The sequence below is a fragment of the Onychostoma macrolepis genome, chromosome 05 (genome assembly GCF_012432095.1).
Source record: "Onychostoma macrolepis isolate SWU-2019 chromosome 05, ASM1243209v1, whole genome shotgun sequence".
Classification (NCBI taxonomy): Eukaryota; Metazoa; Chordata; class Actinopteri; order Cypriniformes; family Cyprinidae; genus Onychostoma; species Onychostoma macrolepis.
In genome coordinates, this window is record NC_081159.1 from 34,480,892 (window position 1) to 34,504,114 (window position 23,223).

A 23,223-nucleotide genomic window follows, 5' to 3' on the forward strand; every position below is an offset into this window, starting at 1 on the left:
ACACATTTCTTCAAGTTTTGTTAACTGGTATTTGGTGTCATTCAGACCTGTATAAAAGCATGCTGTATTTTTTTTTTTTTTATATAAAAGTATAGTTTAAATAGGAAGGTCATTTATGGCAACTATCTGGTTGAACTACCAGCTATAGCAGATCTGGTTTTGAGCTTGTAGACCAACTTGGACCAGCTACCATACTGCAAAACATAGACCACGTCAAGCTCCTATTTTGGTCTGAATGTCATGATTCTTGTAAGATCGCAGATTCATTGTAACCTTCCTTTCTATTTTTCCAACCTAGGACTTGACACCTACACCCAAACCATCCTTCACTGACACATGATGGGCGTCAAATAAAGAAGAAAACTGAACTAGAGCACTGGCGATAGGCAATGGATATCAACTACGAAAAGAGATTTTTGGACTTTTTGTAACAAGCAAAACAAACACTAGCGGCTAGAGGCATGATTTCTTATAAAATGAAACCAAACAATGAAAAAAAGCAAGCATTTGAGAAGTGCTTCCTGTAATCTCAATATCAGCATGTGAAAGTGCTGTCGCATGGCCTGCCTTTACATACAGCACTGACTGCAAGCAATCATGAGGTGAGAAAATACTGTCGTACTGCAAGGGCTGTAAAATGGTGGGGGGGGGGAAGGACTTTGGCCAAATGGATGCATACACTTAACATCGTGGTATGGGGGCACATGGGACATGAAAGCTAGTTTTAGTCAAATCCAGCAAGAGTTTCCTGAAATTTAGTCTTCCAAGCGAGTCCAGAACACACTACTACCGAAAAGGATTCCCACCAGGAGGAGTCTGACCCTCTTGTACTGGTATTATACATATGCACTCAAATATGATGTGAATGTACTCTCCGTGTGCGTGTGTTCTTTTCCACAGCCAAAAAATGACAATAACCTATGCGATGATTATGCTGCTGTCTCAATACTTGCTCCTGAATTCTTGTTCAGTCCAATAGTACGTGTCTTGTGCATCGTAAAGGTATAATTGTGTAGCAAATGAGCTGTGAAGTCCTGTGTTGCCTGAGATATACTAGGCTCAAGGGTTACAATTTGTGCAGTTTAAATGTTTTCAGTGAGATACAGTACTTTGGACATATTTTAAAATCACTGTGGGGCTCTATATGTACACGTTTGCAGCGCTGCAGCAAGATTTTTGTTTTTGTTCTATATACATTGCATACCTCTGTGTATATGAACCCTGAGCTTCCTCTTAATAACTCGATATGCACAGAGGAGCTTATAAGCGTTATATTAACATTTGCATTATCCACCTTCAGCATTTGCTTTATTCCAAATAACCACTAGTGGGAAGACTTTCTTCTGAATCCTTAGAACCAAAAAAGCAATAATTTTTATTTTTCTTGTTATAAATGATAGTTAAAAAGTCTAACCTTTCATTGAAGTAAAATTAGTGGTAAAATGTAGATAAAGGCTGGCAATAGATTATTCATAATTAAACTTGTGATTTGTTTTGTAGGTAATAATTCAGCATATATTATTAATGAATAAAAACCTAAAAATTACGTTGCAAAGATTTTTGGTAACACTTTACAATAAGGTTCCATTTGTTAATAATAATTTACTATATTAGTTAACATGAACTAACAATGAAAACTACTTTTAAAGTATTTATTAATCTGTTCGTTTCAATTTACTAATACTTTATTCAAATCAAAGTTGTATCTGTTCATAATATTTAACAGATTTGAGCTCACATGAACAATGAACAGGATTTTTATTAACTAATGTTATTAAAGATGAATAAATACTGTAACAAATTATTCAGTGTTAGTTGATGTGTTATTAACCTTGTTGTAAAGTGTTGTTTTATTGATAACGTCACATTGCTAAAAACAGGCCTACTTGTTACACTTGTCAAGAAGACATTATAGGAGAGTGAAACCAGTTCTATATATTCAAATTGAATGCATTAAACTCACTAACTTTTAAACATCGTTTTTCCTAGACATGTCACAATTATTGACATCCCTGCAGTTATCACCTTCCATTGATTTCTATTCAGTTTTCTCTTTTCTGAAGGGAAAGTATGTCCAGTTTTGAGAGTCTTCCTCAGGATCCTTAGCTCTTTTTATACTCTTACACAATATTAAATCCCTTATATTCCATATCCATTTGTAACTTAATCCCAAAGTATACTTTTATGCATAAATATTGTCATCAGCACAATACAAGCATACTGTACACACATAGACAACTGCAGTGGAATCTGAATTAGTGACCAAGTGCATCCATTTGTCATGTTTCCACACATTCCCCACATATTGCCTTTTAAGTTTTTGTGTTTGCTCCCCGTGCTAAATAAGGCTTATATTTTGATGTGTTTGCCTTATATAACTCATGAGCTCCAAACGTTCTAGATAATTTTGGTACAATATATATATATATATTAAAAAATAAATCTAAATGAGAATTAATGACAATTAGATTGCTTGTTTTGCGAAATTTGCAAAACATATTGGCGAAACATTTACTACTACTTCTACTAATAATATTTTAACTTTACTGAAAGGTTAGATTTTTTCTCATCTTTTCAGCATAACAGACAACATTTGTTAACAGTTTGTTTTTCACCGTTACAGATGATGCTAATACTTATGGTGTGCACTATATATTCTTTTTAGGGAAATCAACACAATCTGTATTGGTTTTCATTTTTGATGCCAAACATTTTCACTGATATGATTAGATGTGTAATCATTTTTAGGCACTCCACACATGCAACGCTCCAGACACATTCTTTGCCTCTCTTAAGCTTGATGAAGACACGTAGCCACTGAGCACTGTGATCAGACTGTTCACTGTCCCACAGCAGAACAGAGCTGACTTCATACACGCACACACACATGCACAAACTAAATATAATGTGGATTTTCTGAATCTGCATTTAGGTTATTCTCTCCCAGCAATTCAACCACTTGTATCTTTCTTGCGGAGGTTTTTAGCAACAACAGCCAGACCAGTTGTACAGCTGTAGTTGTATGCACTTCTCTTCATTGTATTATATTATGCAAACAGTGATCACCGCAGCACTGGTAGGCCATCATCTTTACTGATGCCCTGACTGCATGGCCTCCATGCAACAGTCTAACTTTAGATCAGTTATTTACTTCTCAATTTATGTAGCATCTGAGTACAACATACAGACTTCATTTTGAGAGTATCCAGTGAATTTAGAGGATGACACAAAATAATCTGAAAAACCTCAAATCAAGCATCTCATATGTATGGGAATAAATGTCAGATTCTGATAACATGAGAGCTTAATACCAAATATAGGGCACTTATTGTAGCATTTTATGTTATACCGTAGCATTGTTATTTAAATCTGCATTGTGGTTATTTGTGCAACACATTCAAGTCACATGAATAAGACTAAATCTACATTTTCAAGCATCACTTTCAACATTTTTAATGTTGTTCATTAAATCATATAATGTAAGGATGCACATTAATAATAAAGACATAAACAATAAATGCATGTCTTCCATTAAAATGGATTATTTTATATTTTTAATCATCAATTCTACAGATGGATTATTAAAAGATTTTTATTGAGCTTGGATATAAAATTCAACAAGCTCTTTATTCATATCCTATTTTTTTCTTTTTTTTTCTTCAAGTTTCAGGTATTCTCATTTCTGTGGTTTGAGATTTCCAACACTTAAGGTTGAATTTCTAGTAAAAAAAAAAAATGAATGCAGTCACTCTGCTGGCGTGAGATGGGTCCTCCCTCGAGTCCCTCCCTGAACAAAAGTTGAACCGCACAGATCACAGTGGCTGCGTAAAGTATTTGGGACGGTCCATTCCAGTATGGCAGCAAGGATAGGACAAATTAGCAATGCAATTGTATGATGTCTAAGAAATGGTTTAAACCAACCTCTTGCAAAAATGTGAACTGTTGCAAAATGACAGAATATTTATACTCCTATTTACTACTGAATGATTTGAAATCAATATAAACGCAATAGCATATTACTTATGAAAAAGGAATGCAAAATGCACACTTGCACAGAAAAGATGTTTTTAATACATCTTTTAATACGTATATGTAATTATATTTAATTAGAATGCTTTGCACTTGCAAATGGGAATTTATGATCTGCTATTTGGGAACTTGGGAATACTTTAATGTCATGGATGTACTTATAGCATCTTAGCAAACAAGACTTCAGGGGGGTGCCTGTGGGAATATAGAAGCATTGTGCTTCTTTAAAGTTCATTTTATTTATGTATTTATTTTTATTGCTACTATAGGTCTTTGAATCAGACAAGATTTTAAATGTCTATATAAATATATAGAAATATTCAACCCTGTACACCAGCTGAAAATACATTTACAGAATTAATAAAGAAATAAAAACTCACAAATGGATTTTTGTGGTCACCCTTTTTTTTACTTACTGTTCTCTTGTAGTTGCAATATGTTGCGTTAAAAGAATAGTTCACCCAAAAATGAAAATCTTCTGAAATTTTACTCACCCTCAGGCCATCCAAGATGTAGATGAGTTTGTTTCTTCATATGAACAGATTTGAAGAAATGTAGCATTGCATTAATTGCTCACCAGTGGATCCTCTGCAGTGAATGGGTGCCATCAAGAATGAGAGTCCAAACAGCTGAATGCTTGTTTTCTCTTGGTTGCAGTTTTTTTTTTTTTATAATCCTGAAGCCCTTTTAAGTGAAGCAACTTGACATAGTAAACGTGTTAACAGGATCACATCTGGGCTACCCATGACACAAAGCCTGACGGCAGCTTTATTGCGCACCAACCTTGCAGACCACCCAACTCTAATAATGACATCTAAACATAATGTGATGATCCCGACACCTCTACATAACACCCACCCCTTCAAATACTTTTCCTTCTTAGCAGCATTTAGTACACTTATTCTCACAGCTCCCATCCTGGTGGAGAGGATCTGTAGGCTGACAAATCCATCATTATATTAACAATAAACTGTCACTTCTGGTCAAAACACCAGTCCATAATCCATAATAACGCTTCCTCCAGTGAAAAAGTCCATGTTGTCGTCTCACATCAAAATCCACCCACTGTCTAGAACTACGCATATCTAATAGCCTGTGTCTACTGTGTACTTTTCTCTCCTGATTCAGATCAAATGACTTTTTCCACTGGAGAAAGCAATATTATGGACAGAGGACTCATATTTTAGCTGGAAGCAACAGTTCATAGTTAAAAATGTCTTAATGATGGAGTTTTTTCTTATAAAGACAGCTTTTCACCTCATAAGATGTTAATTGATGGACTGGAGTGGTGTGGATTATTGTGTTTTTATCAGTTGTTTGGACTCTCATTCTGACGGCACCCATTCACTGCAGAGGATCCATTGGTGAGCAAGAGATGTAATGCTACATTTCTCAAAATCTGTTCTGATGAACAAACAAACTCATGTATGTCTTGGATGACCTTTTCAGACAATTTTCCTTTTTTGGGGTGAACAATTCCTTTAATAATTTAACTGTATAGCTACCAATGTCATCAAGCATTATAAATGTCCGTTTTTACTAGCTATCGGTCTTTCTTTTCAATTTAAAAACATTTTAGATTTAAAGAACAATGAGTAAACCAATATACAAATAATAAATCGGTAAAATGCTGATTATACAAACTACAAAGAACAAACTCAACAAAAAATAAGAAATATTTTTTTGCTTTATTATTTTTTGTGTGTTTTATATAAAAATTATCAAGCCTGCTGATAAAAAAAACCCGGAAAAAAAACATGTACACATTTCACATCACATTTTATCACAATACATATCACATTTCCTTAAATGAAATATATTCATAGCCTATATACATTAACTAAAAATATACACTCCTTAAAATTTATTGCTTTTAAATATTAAATATTCCCATATTTTGCACAGTATTTCAGTGGTTCTCATTTGAAATTCTCCAAAAACAAAGTGTTATCAGAGTAGCCCACTGAAAGTGCATCATCAGACTTCTATGACAACACAGCAACACACTTCATTGACAACCACACTCCTCCACGATCATGTCCTCGTGGTGGCGCATGACCACACCGTCGCCTTCATAGTACAGCATGGAGAGTGAGCTGAGGCGCGTCGGAACACATGACGGACAGGTAACGCGCTCCGGATGGTAAAGCTTCAACAAACTCTGGAAAAAGAAAGTAACATTTTAGCAACCACATAGTACCATTAACTATCCCTTATTTAAACGCTACACTGTAAAAAGTGATAAGTTGACTTAACTTAAAAAAATTGAGGAAACCCGTTGCCTTAAAATTTTTAAGTAAATGATAATTAAAAAAATAAGTTCATTGAATTGTCAAGTTCACATAACTTTTTTTAATTATTATTATGTACTTAATAATTTTAAGGCAACGGTTTCCTCAATTTTTTTAAGTTAAGTCAACTTATCACTTTTTACAGTGTATGTTTAGAAAAAACATTTTTATATGAATGCTAAGGAGCATTACATTTATAATTTTCATGATGTGAATTATAGGAACTGTTGAATGTTAGGCCTATCTGAATGTTACGAAACAAGTAGCCTAGTTTCATTTCAAACATTTATTCCCGTTGCTAAATTTTTTTTTTGACATTGAATTACTGTTGAGTATCTCACCTGCATATAAGCGTGGTTTGTTGGGTTGAAAGACTCATCCAACGGACTTGGACATTCTCCTTCGCAGCGGTAAGCATTATAACGCTTAGGGTGCACGATCCATTCATCCCATCCAATCTGATCAAAATCCACCCACATATCAACTCGACGACAAAGTGAACCTTGTTGTTGCTCTAGAGGTGATACTATTCGCGTCGCGTTTCTATCATCCGTAGCGCGCATCCTTTCGACCCGGTTCCTTTTGTGGCGACGAGCTTGAGCTGCGTCTGGTGCCCGGTTCAGGACGACATATTTGGAGTGCTCCACTGTATTGATCAAGCTGGAGGCACGCTGCTGGCCACTGTGGGAAAGTTTGTTTTTGTAGAAAACCACAATCATAACTCGTTCTGCTGTGGGATGCTGGATTTTTCTTTGCCAGGTATTTGTAACAGGTTCAGGTAAGTCTTCCCCGCTTCCGGTGTCCTCTCCGGCATCAGGTGTCGGGATCTGTTCAGGTGCCTCTGTTCTCTGATTCAACCAGTGCTCGAGCAGCTCCGTGACATTGAAAACTCTCCAGGACGATGTTGAAGTGCCAGGCACAGACTTGATGCTGCCTATAAAAAGTCGCTTATGGTGACAAAACACATCAGACTCACAATCCTGTTTACGTAAGTGGAAAATGTCCACAATAACGCGTCTTGATGCAGAAAACTCTGGCAGACGGATGCGGAGCTCTGAAAGTTGAATGCTGTCACTCGCTGAGAGGGAAGACATGTCGAAAGTGATGGACCATCTCTCACCAATTTGATGACAGTCTGGAAAATAAACAGAAAATATTTGAATCACCTCATGCAGTTAAACTAGCATTGGGTCAGATAAACTTACTTAGCACAGAAATTAATGGAGCATTCACAAAAAAAGAAGATTTCTTGCGTTCAAAGGTTGATGAAGCACAAGGAAATGCTCCAAACTATTTTAAGAATTAACTGACACGTTTCTAAAAAAAAAAAAAAAAAAAAAAATCAGTAGGCTAGAGTTTAGGAATTAAAAATATATTAGGCTATTAACATATTAATTAAGTGACATTATCTTCCTTTAAAAAAAAATTCATAGGCTACTAGTTCATTGCTTCGATTTGCTTCTAGTAAAATAGACCTATTTTAACCTAGGCTAAGAAGAACAAGTCAAGTAACGTCCCCTAAAGTCATTGACAAAATTTTAAGTAAATAATATAATAAATTATATTTTCATGAAGAAAATGTAGAAACTTCTTTTGAATTGTGCATTCAGCATAGCTAAATATTTACCTTTTCTCAATTACTGAAGGCTAATAAAGTTTTACTTTTATACTTCCCATTACTTTTAGTGATTATTAAAAAAATTCATCATTCAAATTCGGTAGTGAAATGCAGTCAGTTTATCTTCACCAGGCTTCGTGAGTTTGATTCAGTACCGCAACAGTTTCTGTCAGCGCGGCGCGGCGCGGCGCGGCCAAATGTCAGCACACTGTCAGGAAGGACGAGCTGCTTGACAAGCGATGTGTATTGAACCTCGCGTTCAAACAGACGTCTGAAGGGCTAATACACACCCGTGTACATAAAACAGCCAGCTCTTTAAAGTTGAATAAGCATTTGTGACACTACTGAGTTGTAAAAGCTGAGGGTCAGACAGCTCGAGAGCGACGGACCTGATAATGAGCCCACAAGTACCCCAGATGCTGTAGCTTTACTCCCCTTAAAAAAAACATGTGCTTTTATTGAATATCAAGATATTCACGTGCTAGTTACTAACACGAAAAACCTTGCTTGCTTGCTTGTATTCGGACCTATAGGCTAATTCTTGACAAATTGCAAATTTATTTGGTACAGTTGGTAGGGGGATGCAATATCATGGTACGTTGGTATGGTACTTGACATGTAGGCTACTGATAGAATGTACGGTAGCCTATTATTGAATGCAATCTAAGAGTCTGCCAAATACAAAAATTTAATGAAATACAAACTATGGTGCTGATGAGTCATTTCTAAAAGGTATAGGCTGTACCAAGGTACCACTATTATAGCACATGTCCAAATGTCATGGTTGTATCATTAAGTACATTTTGCATACAAAAATAATTTAGGCAGATTAAAGCGAAATGTGTTTTACCTTGTGCAATCAGGCTTAGGACGAAGTCAGACTGATGAAGAGTTGGGTTCTCGACACTGGCTGGAGTAGTTGCCATCTTCCCGCTGAAGTCTCTGTATAACTGCATCATGTACAGCGGGTACCTCGGATACGACTGGAGACTGAAGTCGGAATATGAACCTGCGAAGACTTTAAGATGTTCTCCCATGAGTGCGCCGCGATTATCGACCTTCACGCAGCCAGCGTGCATCAAGGAAACCACCAAGACAGCGAGCAATATGATTGGCTGGGTTTCCATTGCGAATCAATACAGTTTTCAATTGTGAACCGATCGATCGCGTCCGATTCCTCCTCCTGGCTCGTCTGAGGTTCGAGTGATCGGGGTGGCCGAGCTGTGGACAGCGCTTTTAAAGTGTGCAGCTGGCCCCTGATGACCCCTGTCATCCTGTAGTCTCCGCGGAATCCCTCTGATCCATGAGGCACATCAGAGGAGAGCAGAGCTGTCAAGTTCACTGTTTCTCGAAACTGTGCAGGAATTTATTTGCTCGAGGCGTGACACTCTCGTGCTCTAATGTGCCAGCGACATCCTTTGATTTTGGGCCACCCAAAGTCAGATCTTGTTGATTCAGTACAGGCCAAATTAAATTAGGAATTATTATTTTAAGGCTATTATCACTATGCAATATGTTTTTAACAGCGAATGTGACTACTTTTAAATCAAATTAGGTATTTATTTATTTATATTTTAAATGGCAATCAGGTATTCTGTAATATTAAAATAATGGTAACAGTTCATTTTAAGGACCAATTCTAATTTAAACTAGCATACATATTACTAGCATATTGGCTTTTTAGTGGTAAGCCTACTTACAAAGCACATAATAATGTCTTATTCTACATGACCATATTTTCAATCCTCTGATCCCAACTAAACAACTGCCTAACTATTAATAAGCAGCAAATTAATAATTAAAGTTTATTGAGACAAAAGTTGTAGTTAATAGTTAATAGTGACAACTGAACCTTGAAATAATAGCATATATATGTGTGTGTGTGTGTGTGTGTGTGTGTGTGTATAAGAGTTTATTTGCAAAAACATTTTTTTTATTTCAAAAATCATGTTTTATTATGTTATGTTTTTATTGTGTTTTATTGTATTAGTTTTTTGTTTTTTTTGTTTTTTTAACCTAGTCAAAAAGAACAACAACTGCAATTTCATTGAGATTAATTGGAATGCACAATGAAAAAACATGATTTGTGAGAATTATCTGTTTTTGCAAATGAACTCTTCACATATATATTTATATATAATGTAACCATAATTATATGTCGTTTGAAGCTTTGGTAATCTGGAGAATGTCCTTTAAACAGCTTTAAATGCAGTTTTAGTTTCATAACACATATTAATACCCATTATGGGGTTTGCAGTGATATGGCAGGGATTCTCAACTCTGGCCCTCAAGGTTCACTTTCCTGCAGAATTTAGCTCCAACCTTGATCAAACTCACCTGCCAGTAACTTTCTAGCAAACCTGAAGTCCTTGATTAGCTTGTTCAGATGTGTTTGATTAGGGTTGGAGCTAAACAGGAAAGTGGACCTTGAGGGCCAGAGTTGAGAACCCTGTATATGGGTTCACCAGGACGCTATGGTCCCCAAATCATCACTCTGGAGTTATTTTTTTAATTATTTATTTGTATCTTACCATTTACACATGATGATCAGCAAATGTGTTTGACGTTTCTTTATTTTTAGAGCTTTGTGATTTTTTTTTAACCAGAAATATATATTTTAATGAAGGGAGATTTTACTATTGAGTAAAAAGACAATGAATGATATCGTTGTGTACTGTTTAAATTAACGCAATATCTGTAGACATTGAGGGTGGCACGTTCCCAATATTTGATATTCTTCATGCTGCAAAGCATGGATCTATGTGTTTAGGAATACAAAAGCACGATTGCAATTCCAGCACGATGCAGTTTTAAGGGTGAAAGAATGCGAGGTAAGATATAAGGTATACGGTAGCTAAACTGTTTTACGATAGAAATGTTAAATGAAACAACTGAAAGATAGAAATGTCCTTCTTTTTTATTCCCGTAGACCCCTTTAAATCCTGTAATTATTTATTTGTTTTGTACTTACAAGGCATTACTTACCTGGCAAGTTTATTATTCAAATTAACATTCAAAGTGAGAAATATAAACAAAAGGCTTTACCTCTCAAGAACTGAAGCATAATAGTAATATTTCCAGATGTTTTCCTATTAAAATAACACAGGCACACGGGTGTAATATGGAATCAATGACAGGGAACAATGGGGCTGTGAGAGGATCCTATAATGCAGCTCTGACAGAATCCTCTTGGACCAGAGCAGCTTTAGCGGGAACATCTGGGACCAGGGAGGGTGAGAGAGGAGCTTTGGAAATGGAGCAGCTTGGACACCAGCGGGCATTAGTGTGACCCAGGCTGTCATGTCAGGAACCTCTAAAAAGCTTTGCAACTGTGACTGCCATGTGCCATGACACAGAGCGGGGCTTGCAGCAGCAGGAACCTGCAGGCCTGGCCAAGAAGCTCTGGGACCAGGGTGGCTCTGAAAATGTGCCCTGTTAAGTAACCTCTGTGGTTCCTTTGATTCTGTCCTCTCTGTCCTCAGCAGGATCTGGAGCAGCAGCATCAGAAATCTTCCGGGGCGATTTCTGGAGATTTCACAGTGATTTCTGGAGCAGCCCTGACAATATCTCTGGGCCCAAAGCAGCTGAAAAAAATGAGCTCTGGGAAGCTCTTGGGTATTCCATTATTAAAATATGATTGGATGGTGCAGTACTTAACTAACTTAACTAAAACTAAACAAACTATTTAGCATACACATGCCTAGGCATGTAGTTCCGCAAGATGCTAAAACTAGTGCCTCAAACCAAGACGCAAACAAAGCCTGCCAGCCCTGCAAGATGCTAAGGCTGGAGGGATGGAGTGTCAGCCCACCAGATGCACAGATGGCCCTCTTCTCTTCTCTTTAGAGGGTGACACGGGAGTGCATTTTCAAATTTCAAACCTCTCCCGTCCCACTCCCACAAAAAAAAAATCTCGTCCCGTCCCAATCCCACGAAAAAAACTGAGGAAAAATCTGGTCCCGTCCCACTCCCGGAAGAATTACTCCCATTCCCTCCCACTCCCGTTTTTTTTTTTTTTTTTTTTTTTAATTTTCTTTTTTTTTTGGCCGAAATCTGTCAGTTAAATGAATAAAAACACAAAATGTAATTCGATGACTAAATTACTAAATTCGATAATAATAAATCCTGATAAAAATGATTAGGCTAACATTAATAACCTTATTAATAATATTACTATTAATAAAGCAGAATATGAACGCAACGCCCTGCACGTTAAGCCTTTTCCTCCCCATAGAAAACGCTTAAGGTAGGCTATAATGAAAGGTTCATGCAGCTCATATGTGCACAATAGAGTGGTTCATAAAGTTTTTATTTTGAACTTTGACTCATAAAGAAATACAGTCAGTCAGTGGTTAGTTCAAGGCACGGTTTTGGGACATTCTAAAACGCTTTAAAGTGGCTTAATGTATTAAAACAGTGACATTAGGACCAAATTCGATAATAATAAATACTAATAAAATTGTTAGGCTTATATTAATAACCTTATTAATAATATTACTATTAATAAAGGAGAATAGCCCAGAATATGAATGCAACAGATTTGGTATTTTTAAATCACCGTTTTCATTATAGCCTACCTTAAGCATTTTATGAGGGAGAAAAAGCTTAGGCTACGTGCAGGGCGTTGCGTTCATATTCTGGGCTATTCTGCCTAGTAATATTATTAATAAGGTTATTAATATTAGCCTAATAATTTTATCAGCTTTTATTATTATCGAATTTGTTCCTCCAAGTCACTGTTTTAAAACATTAAGCCACATTAAAGTTGCATTATGTCCCAAAACCGTGCCTTGAACAAATTATTAATTTATTTGAGTCCAAGTTTAAAATAAAACTCTATGAACCGCTCCATTGTGAACATACGAGCTGTAACCACTGCAAGCTGTAAAGTAAACAAGAAGAATTTGTTGCGGTTTTGCGAGAGAACGCAAAACATTTGAAAAATATTTTTTCCTCCCACCCTGAATTTTTTCCACTCTCCCCGAATTTTTCCCACCACAATGTCCTTTAAAGGGCTCCGTATTATTCTGAGTGTACACAAATAAACGAGTCTTTACAGATTCGAAAGATGTATTAGGCTACTTTTATCTGTATGACCAAAAATTACGGAGATTTTAAGAGCAAGTGAGCGCACCGGCGCCTGTCCTGCAGCGAGCGCGCTATTCAGCTTCCACTCTCCACACAAACACTTCAATAGCGCACATTTCTCTAGGTTAACATCATATTGAGCGGCCATGTAAAGTTGCTACTACATACATCTTTCAGATGAAAAGCCATATTTGAGGTCGATGAATGATTGTGTGTATTACCACATAGACCAGCCGTTAACGATCTGTCCGTCACGGACTGTGTCATTCACTTAACCAGCCATACCAAAGCAAACAGGAGGAGAGCGAGACAGGGCAACTAGAATTGAGTTCAGAATTAAAATATACAGTTTATAGTTTATTTATATAAAATATATATTTGTGTATAAAGTTGGGTATCATTACTATTCCCGGTCCCGCCCACTCCCGCTGACATTTTTTCCTGTCCCGTCCCAATCACGTGATTCGAAGCGATTTTGTTTCCCATCCCGCGGGATTCCCGAAAAAATGTCAGCCTCTACTTCTCTTCTCTTCACTTCTCTTGTCTTCTCTTCTCTTCTCAATTACCTACTGAGAGACCTCCAACACAATTATAATATGCAATATGCTAATGTTTCATGTTGAGATCAACATGAAATGGCTTGGGATTCATTTTAAAAATGAACTCTTTCTTTTGAGAGGCAATAACTTTATACACGGTGCACTTTCAAATTTAAAACTTTGCAGGATGTTTTCATTCACCTAGAGCTGTTACACACTGCATGAAAGGTAATTTTCAAAAATCCATAATAGGGACACTTTAAATATTTTTACGATTTAAAATAACTGTTTTCTATTTGAATATACTTTAAAATATAATTTATTCTAATGATTTCAAAGCTGAATTTTTAGCATCATTACTTCAGTCACATGATCCTTCAGAAATCATTCTTATATTCTGATTTTTCCCGGATTCTTTGATGAATAGAAAGTTCAGAAGAACTTGTAACATTACTTTATAAATGCCTTTACCATCTCTTTTGATCAATTTAAAGCATCCTTAATAAACAGAAGTATTTAGCAAATATACTGACTCCAAGCATTTGAATGGTATAGTGTATAATGTTACAAAAACGTTTTATTTCAGATAAATGCTGATCTTTGGATCTTTCTATTCATCAAAGAATCCTGAAAATATTTACTTAACTGTTTTAAATACTGATAATAATAATAATAATCAAAATGTTTCTTAAGCAGCAAATCAGCTATAAGAATGCTTATAATATAGAGTGATTTCTGAAGGATCATGTGACACTGAAGATTGCAGTAATGATGCTGAAAATTCAGCTTTGATCACAGGAATAAATTACATTTTAAAATATATTCAAATAGAAAGCAGTTATTTTAAATAGTAAAATTATATAACGATATTACTGCTTTTGCTGTATTTGGGGGTCAAATAAATGCAGGCTTCGTGAGCTGAAGAGAATTCTTAAAAAAAAAAATCATCCTGTTCAAAAACTTTAGACTGGTAGTGTGTGTGTGTGTGTGTGTGTGTGTGTGTGTGTGTGTGTGAATATAATATTTATCACATTAAAAAAAGTAATCAATCTACATTTTAATAAGTTGTGATGGTGCTTTTATATAATGTGTGTAAATGATAAAGAGACTTTTTTATGTTGAGAGCTTGTCATTTACCATCATTACACCTCCTGGATGGGACCTCATCAGTGTCCTGGTCCACCTCACCTCACTCTGCTCTCTCTGCTCTCTCTGAGCTTTGATGGACTTGGGGTAAAAGAAACAAGAGGAATAAAGCAGCAAACCTCCGAAACCCCTCGTTTTCTGCCTCTTCTTCCTTGCATTCGCTCTCCCTCTCTCCTTCCCGCCTCCCTCACCGATAAACACGGGCGTTTCGTCAGGACGAGGGTGGGCTCCGCCGTGTGGTCGGTGGGTGTCACTGTTGTACTGAGTTTGACCCTGTTCAAACACTCAACACCTCCGCTTTCTCACTACGATACAGTCGCTGTCCCATAATCAACTCTATCACACGCTATCACGGTAACTCTGCTGATAACACTGTAGCCTCCTCCTTACAAGGTGAGTTTCGCGCGCCATAAGGCTCAACCAGAGCTGAGTGCAGGAGAATTTCACAAACTTAAAAACAATGTCTAATAATGCTAAATTTATCATATTATCATCATCATCAAGATCATTATTAGGCCTAGTATTTATATTGTTATTAGACTATTATTACTGACTTTAAAATGACATAAATAATATGACAAAAATAACAAAACTCTAGCCTCTAGCTTATGACACTTTTCTTTATTTCAAACCTCGTATTTTTCTGGAAGACAAAGATGCTTATAAAAACATCAAAATCCTATTTTTGTTGTTCTTATTCTTTATTTCACATGTTCTGAACTGTACAACAATGCCTTAAAATACTTTCAAAATACTGTCAAAATACTTTTTGAGGCCTCCATATTACACATAATTCACTAATAATAATAAGCTGACTCTAGTCTGAATGTATTCCAGAAAGTACTTACCAGTTATTCACCAATGAAAAATATAATGAAATTTGAGATTTTTGTTTGAATGACACAATTCAGTCAAATCATCCTTTTATGTTTTAGTGTTTCAAACCACCCAGATAGCAACATACTGTCGGCCCAGGTCCGGTCCACTGGTACGTGTGGATTCCAGGAAATGAGACAGATACTGAGTGGAAATATCATAACCTCATGTAATGAAGCATGTTGAGAAGAAGGTGGAGATCAACTCATTAATTGCATTAAGTGTAAGAATAAAAAGGCTCTAAGCTTGTATACATGTAGGAATATAGAGGTTAAAGGACGAACTATTACGGGAACTAATTCTAATAATTTTATTATAGGCTACAGTAAATCACTGCTCAGGACAAACAAGGGACTCATGAACAACCATCACAACACTTAAAAACAGTTGTTGATCATCTAGGTAACAACACAGTATTAAGATTCAATATGTAAACTTTCAAATGGGGTTATTTTTAAAAACTCATTTATTGTTTTGTCCAAGCAGAGATTCTGTTGAACAAACGAGTTCATACACAATTCATTATTGTTGTTTATTAACCTTTCATATGTCTGTCTTGATCCTCAAGCAAAATCTATTTTGGAGGAATCTGATATTTCCTTAAAATAAAATTGCCAATAACTGCCCAAATTAGCCCCTGCCTCTGTTCATGGCACCCCTAATAAGTACAAGGTAAATAATACAAAATAGCCCATAACCTGTGACTAGTTAACAATAACCAATGAATGGAAGGGTTTTTTTTTTTTTTTTAGTCATGTAAGCCTTCCTATGACACTAGACCTATCTAGCGAATCAGGGAGACTGTTGCTGGCTGGTGATTAAACTAGCTACTTCCTCATTAAAATACTATAAAACATTTGGTCGGCTCATCGGTTCAACACAGAAGTTTGTGGTAATTGACTGCACTTCTCACTCCAGAGCACTGATTAAAGCATCATGTTTGCCTGCATCACTTTTTTTCTCTTCACTTCTACCTTGACTTTAGGTAAGAGTTTTTAAATGTTAAATAAAGCTAAATTATATTTTGCATGACCATAACCATTAAACTGAATAATTAAAACGCTTAATATTACTAAAAATGATTAAGTTAGGAGTTAAGTGAAGATTTTAGACTTAAATAATAGACTTCAATATACCTCAAATTTAGCTCTTCAGTTTTTCGAAGGCAGTCGATTTCCATGGTGTTTCTAAGTCAAGTTGTTTCCATAAAACTCCATATTAATTATTTAAATACTTTACATGCTCTGGCTTCTCTATAGGATGGGCAAGAAGTGTAGACCTTCAGCTCACAGAACCACAAACACCCAGCCTTTCCATGGTGAGTGACCAATGATTGAAAAACAACAACTTGCATGTACAGTAAAATGCAGATGAAAATAAATGAAGAGTTCAGATGCAAAAACCTTTAAGTGCCATCTGAAATTTTCTTCTAAATTGAGCATTTTTGTCAGGCTGCTATATTTCTGTTCAGTTATTTCAATTTTTTTGCATGGAAAAGCACCTATACATTGTCATTAGAGTAAAATTACTGAACCTACAAATAGGAGCCTGATAAAAATTCTCATTTAAGAAGAAAATTTCAGACTTTTGCATTTAGAGGCTTTTGCATCTGAACTCTTCAAATATTCTACGTGGATCAGTTCGTTTACACTGTTCATAAACTGAGAATGCTGCAGCTACCTGATTGCATAACCTATATTTTTGTTTATATTATAAACTACTGGCATACACTAAGTTAATTTATATAATTACATTTAATAGACTTTTAATTTCAATTTTTTTAAATGAACGACCAGGTTTTGCATTCGGGTCAACTACGTTTTTGACGAGATTACTCTTAATACTGTTTTCTCCCCATGGGAAAAAAAAAAAAGAAAAAAAAAGACAAATTGAACATACTAGACTACGGTGTGTAGTAATCAACTGAATTTACAATTATTATTATTATTATATACCAAGGGTCTTATTTACTTATTTAAATATATATAAATATGTTTGTTTGTCTATATAGAACCTAGTTGTTTCTGATCATTTATCTTTATTTATTATTTGCAAGTACGGACTGCTAACTTTATTTCTTATATTGCAGTGAAGGTTGTTGAGATGCATTGTTAAAAATAACATTACACATTATTCCTCACACAGGTACACGCTTGATCCAAATCTTTATAAATAACAATAAATCTGGAAAGCATCACATCGATAACATAGGTTCAGGTTCTACTGAGGTTACTTCATCAGGTTTTACTCCACTTGGACCATTAGTAGATCAATTGTATGTTACATTTATTATTCTGTCTTATGAATTTGTATAAGGTTGGTTGCAGGCTGCAGAATGCTATACTTATATATAAGGTGAACTGTGAAACTTAAAAGAAGATCTGAGAATTTTTACACTTCCTTCTTTCTAGTAGAGATAGATTTCTCTTTTACACATACAACCCTAAAATAGAGGTTGTGAGAGTTTGTGGTTTTATGTTAGAAACAGTATCACATGGTATACACTATTCCTTTGCACATTTTACAGTGCAGCCAATAAACTAAGCCATGAAATGCATTGATATTGAAATTTGGTTAAATATCTAGTCAGGTTTTATTCATCAAATAGTCCAAAAAATATAACTTTAATGACACCATGATATTCCTCTGTCCTCTTTCTTTAGATGAACATGTGCACCGATTGCAAGAAGATTGTACAGTTGTTGACAGAAGTCCTCTCCAGTCAAGACTCACAGGTGAAATTATGTCTGTGATGTTTACTAATGCTTAGATTTTATCAAAAGTCGTTGAATTGAATTGAACTGAATTGGTAAATCAGTGTTTAAGTAATTTTAGTCCATAGTTTGAATTATACATTTTCTTTGCGTTCTATATGCCAGGCCTAGTAAATACCTCCTGTACAACACAATCTCATGGCAGTTCATATCTAATTTCTTTTTTAGAGAAGTGAAATTTGCAGTTGCATTATTTTCAAACTAAAAAGCTACTTTCACTTTCGTATGGCAGTTAAGCCATGTGAGGTAGTGTCTGTCACTAAGTTGCATTGAATTGATCTTTCCACTGAATTACATGTTTTTTTTTAAGCTCATTGTGATGAATGATTTGGAGTTTTTTGTACACTGACCTTGATTGTTCCCTTTTCACAGCATCTCATTGAAAAAGCTCTGGACAAGTTTTGTTATGAACACCCCGTCATCCCTTTGTGTATGGATGGAGCAAAGACATACGTGCATGTGATCATCAGACATTTCAGTGCATTTGCAGTGAGTACTTCTCAGCTTAACATCATGACAGTGGGTGATTCTAGTAGCCAGAACAATATTTATTTATTATATTAAACACTTGGCAGAATATAGCAGTGCTATCCATAACCGACTACAATGGAGATTTATCATCCCAGTTTGACTTTGACTATCTGACTTAATGTATTTTTTTAAATCTAAATTTCTAAAATATCTAAACATGAGTAATATAATCCATACACTAAAAAACAGATGTTTTTGCCCTCATCACAGAATCAAAATGCTGACATATGCACAATATTGGGACTGTGTGGCAGCCAGTCTAAGAGAAAAGCACCATCAAAGCTCACTGTTGGCCTGAATGAGCATGGTTTTCTCTATGCAAAACCCTCAAGAGGAACTAGTCAAGAGGTACAAGTTAGGTCAAAGTTTATGTGTGTGTGTGTGTGTGTGTGTGTGTGTGTGTGTGTGTGTGTGTGTGTGTAAAAGATTTTGAGGATTTTTTCCAACATCCACCATCAAATGGGATTGTTAAGTTGCTTGCACACTTGGGTACTAAAGGTAAAAGTATTATGGCATGCCTGTCAACTGACATGAAGCTGCTTAGGGGTGGACAATACAACCAAAATCATGGCAGTGATACACATCACCTTAAACTTTTAAAAAGGGGGGGTTTCGTAGCAAGGTTTTTTGGTTTCCCAAAAAACCTTTAAGTGAGTAATTCTTAAAAGAACATTTTTGAAGAACTTTTTAATCATCTTAAGTGCCTTTTTCCACTATAAAGAACTTTTTGTGCAATGGAAAGTTTACATGGATGTTAAAGGTTCTTCATAGCACCATCAATGCCAATAAACAGAGCCGAGTAGATTACTTACATATTGTAGTCCATTACTGGTTACAGATTACATGATGAAAACTGTAGTTAGTAACCTAATCTAGGTTACTCATTTTAGGTAATGTATTCTGACTACTTTTAGGTTACTTTTAGAATGTGTTGTTAATTTGAAATATTAACTTCCTCAGAGATATTTCAAATTAATATTTGAATATATGTCAGAGGGGTTTAGATAACATTTGGGATACCCTGAATAATATGAACAAACATTAATAAGCATGAAAACAATGACATTAGATGTCAAAGTCTTTCACGTTTGTAATATTTTTGTCCAGAATCCACAGTTACTGAAGGTTACTGGCTATTAAGACATTGTTTCACCAGTGTTCAGTGTTTTAACCTGCATAATTATTTGTTTCACACAGTCTAATTGCTTAAGAGGAAGCAATGTATTGCAGAATTATTTACATGATAATTCTATATTGTGAATATAGTCAAAGCTAAATGGTATGACACAGTAGGATCTTTAGAGAGGACATTTCTAAAGAGAAAATGGAGAATCAATAAATGATGAATGATTTACTGCCATTGTGTGAACAATATGTAATCATGTAATCCATAACAAGTAACTGTAATCTGATTATGAGCATTATAAAACATAATATACTCTTATGAGCACTTGATTTTTGGAATCTTATTATGATGACACATGCAAATGTCATTATACTCAATATCACTGCAAAAAAAAGAAAAAAAAAAGAAAAGTATATGTATAACCAATTTTACCCACATACATACCATACACTCAAATGAATGGCGATAATTACTATAGCAAATCTCATCTGGTTTGTCATTTATATCATCGCTCAGCTCTAAACTGCTGTTTATAGCATAGAGCTTATAAGTCATTAAGGTAAAATAAACTGCTTTGAAACAATGTGTATCGTGTAAAAGTGCTATACCAATATATGACTCATTTAATAATGGACTAGTACTGTAAATACTCGAAAAAGGTTTCACTTGGAAACAAGATTAATTGTTTGAGACCATGTTAGTCATAAAAACACATTAGCTAGAGCTCTGTTCAGACGATTATTTAGTGCATAACGCAACATTTAATAAGATTGCCATGACTCTCAAAATCTACTACTTCTCTTTTTCTTAGGTTCAACTCAATCCCATCTGTAACTTCTGTATTTTCTTCATAAAGACAATAGAAAGCATGTTGCCTAAAGAGAGAACTGAAGTAAGTACTCTTCTGTTGGAAATCACATTCACATTTTAAGTGTAAAATATTCATAATTTAATCAATCGCCAAAATACCAGAATATAAACTGCTCCTGGATTATTTTCCATTTTGCTTGTTTGATTTATAGAAGGCTATAGTGAACCTCCTGGAGAAAATCTGTGACTATTTGCCTTCACAATATAAGGACACATGTAACAGCTTCATAGAAACGTACGGAAAGCAGCTGATTGATCTGCTGTTGTCCTCCCTCCCTCCACATGCCATCTGCACTGCGCTGGGCCTGTGTCTTTTCCCAGAGACGCCACTGTCATGTGAGTAGCATGAGTGACAGCAGAGCAATGCAATGTTTCTTCCCGAGGCTCAAACAGAAGTGTACAGCATGGCACAAGCGACGCCAAGGTCATGGTTTTCGATTCTCAAGAAAAGTTTGAAATTTGAAATAAAAATGTGCACCTTGAATTCACTTTGGATAGAAGCATCTGCCAAATCAATGTAAATCTTAAGGCAATTTATAAAAATGTTACATTTTGGTCAATTAGTGTCTAATTCATAAGAATTTGTGCAATTACATTCATTATTTTCAATTAGGCGAATCGCTTGCTCATGCATTGTAAAAAATAATTAGCCTAATGATAATTTGTTACCAGGACATTATCTATTAATTTTACAGAATTAAATTTCTTGGTGCTTGCCATGGAAAAGTTTGACTTTCTCAGACCAGAATTAATTCAAGAATCATTCTTTCTGTGTGTAAATTACACTGAGATCATTCTTAATATGAATTTGATGTGTCCTCTCCAGTATCAGACTGCGAGTCCTGTAAGATACTTGCAGTCCTCTCCCAGTTTCATTTGGGTCTCAATACCACTGAGATCCAGACCTCTGACCTGCTCCAGAAGATGTGCCACCTCCACCCTAACGCTATTCCTCAAGTAATCATCACAATACATTATAAAAAAAACCTTGTTCTCATTGTATACTAGATATCTTTAAGTACCATGTACTTACATAAAACTGTTAGAATGCACTAATGTTTATATTGTATTGCAAAACACTTGTCACTATCGAGGTTAGGGACAGGTTTGGTCAACAATGTAATTATAGATATAATTACAGAAACTACATAAGTAGTTACATACAGGAATTTTAAAACTAAGTACAATGCCAAAAATGCATGTATACAATGCATTGTATTACATTTTTAATTTTAATGTTAGCACATAGTTAGAGACTTCTTAGGACCAAATTCTTTTAAAAATCTATATGATTTGAGCAATGAAGGATATATTGAAACCTCTTTCATTATTTGAATTCACACGTTAAGTACTCATAGAGTATCTGACACAATCTCCTGCAGTGATATACAATAATGCCACATGCGTTACTAAAAATGCAATGGTTTGACTCTTTGGAGTGTTTCTCCTTGTTCTCTCCTAGTGTGAAGGGTTCGTGAAACTGCATGGCCACAGGCTCCTGAAGAGCGATGGGAAACATCCAGCGCTTACTGCATGTGAGGTAATAACTTCTCATTTGAATTAATTTTACATTGGGGTTGATGAACACTTCATGTGTTCTAGCAGGTCTGGAGAGATTCAGACATGAGTAACGCTTTTTTGTTTTTTGTGTTATCAACAGGAAGATTACCTTTGCAAGGGACCCAAATGAAAGTGATCGTTCGGGCAAGAATCAAAGATCAGAAAAGAAACAACTTTTTACTGTACTTAACCAAGATTTGTCTATCCACTCCCCTTGCCACACACAAAATTAATTGAAATTTGAGTCATACAGTAAATATGGAGACAATGACTGTCCAATCAGTTTCAAGTGACCTTCATGTGCCAATTTGTATTTAATGTACCTGTACTTAACTACTTCCTATCAATTATGTCCTTTATCTGTATTTCCATGCTCTTAAGCTCACCGAGTAAACATTAAACTAGTCAACTTAACATAGGAAATCCTAACATAGCTTGCATTTGGTGTAACATTATTTGTGTTAAAATGACAAGATATAAACTGTACAGATGAATATTTTAAAGACATTCTAAGCAGTTGATTGAGAGAAAACGGAATGACATTTCTGTTTGTCAATTCAAATGAAGGCCTTAATAATGTTCTCTAATATACCTGAAAACATTTAATAAATCTCTCAAAAAAAAGGTAGAATACCATATAAAAGTGTCATCTTTGTGTTGTTCACAACTATCAAATGAATTCTATTCATTTCACCAACAAAACCATAAATGCTTCTTTTCAATTTCCATTATATTTAAATTTAGAGCAACTCTAGAATAAACGCAACATCAGATA

At 35.3% G+C, this 23,223-nt stretch overlaps 3 protein-coding genes across 21 annotated transcripts in view; 2 read left to right on the forward strand and 1 right to left on the reverse strand.

Moving 5' to 3' along the window:
* The window catches only part of ank1a (ankyrin 1, erythrocytic a), a 125,941-nt gene extending 121,525 nt beyond the window's left edge, over positions 1–4,416 (forward strand). For all 19 annotated transcript variants that reach the window (XM_058776105.1, XM_058776106.1, XM_058776108.1 and 16 more), the window contains one exon: positions 299–4,416. Coding sequence is in view for 4 of the 19 variants with exons in the window: in XM_058776106.1 (XP_058632089.1) it covers positions 299–340 (42 nt within the window). In the remaining 15 variants the exon portion in view is untranslated. The remainder of the gene's footprint in view (positions 1–298) is intronic.
* A 1,533-nt stretch (positions 4,417–5,949) lies between these two features.
* Positions 5,950–9,377, reverse strand: spaw (southpaw). Its single transcript, XM_058777003.1, has 3 exons — positions 8,789–9,377; positions 6,662–7,455; positions 5,950–6,190 (listed from the first exon to the last, which is right to left on the reverse strand). Exons 1-3 carry the CDS (start codon positions 9,063–9,065, stop codon positions 6,038–6,040), a joined length of 1,224 nt encoding a protein of 407 aa, XP_058632986.1. The 5' UTR covers positions 9,066–9,377; the 3' UTR covers positions 5,950–6,037.
* Positions 9,378–16,428: 7,051 nt separating this feature from the next.
* On the forward strand, positions 16,429–23,076 carry sftpbb (surfactant protein Bb). The gene is made up of 10 exons (XM_058777021.1): positions 16,429–16,572; positions 16,847–16,905; positions 18,251–18,322; positions 18,734–18,850; positions 19,103–19,240; positions 20,830–20,910; positions 21,041–21,224; positions 21,715–21,845; positions 22,351–22,428; positions 22,549–23,076. The coding sequence occupies exons 1-10, from the start codon at positions 16,524–16,526 to the stop codon at positions 22,576–22,578; spliced, it is 939 nt and encodes a 312-aa protein (XP_058633004.1). The 5' UTR covers positions 16,429–16,523; the 3' UTR covers positions 22,579–23,076.
* The last annotated feature ends 147 nt before the right edge of the window (positions 23,077–23,223 follow it).

Bases quoted from the DNA above. Each gene is read 5' to 3' on its own strand.
- spaw (XM_058777003.1), bottom strand. From the start codon at position 9,065: ATGGAAACCCAGCCAATCATATTGCTCGCTGTCTTGGTGGTTTCCTTG. The intron at 7,456-8,788 runs GTAAAACACATT...TTTATTTTCCAG, and splicing joins CCTAAGCCTGATTGCACAAG to ACTGTCATCAAATTGGTGAG. The intron at 6,191-6,661 runs GTGAGATACTCA...TTCTTTTTCCAG, and splicing joins CAAACCACGCTTATATGCAG to AGTTTGTTGAAGCTTTACCA.
- sftpbb (XM_058777021.1), top strand. From the start codon at position 16,524: ATGTTTGCCTGCATCACTTTTTTTCTCTTCACTTCTACCTTGACTTTA. The intron at 18,851-19,102 runs GTGAGTACTTCT...CCCTCATCACAG, and splicing joins GACATTTCAGTGCATTTGCA to AATCAAAATGCTGACATATG. The intron at 22,429-22,548 runs GTAATAACTTCT...TGTTATCAACAG, and splicing joins CAGCGCTTACTGCATGTGAG to GAAGATTACCTTTGCAAGGG.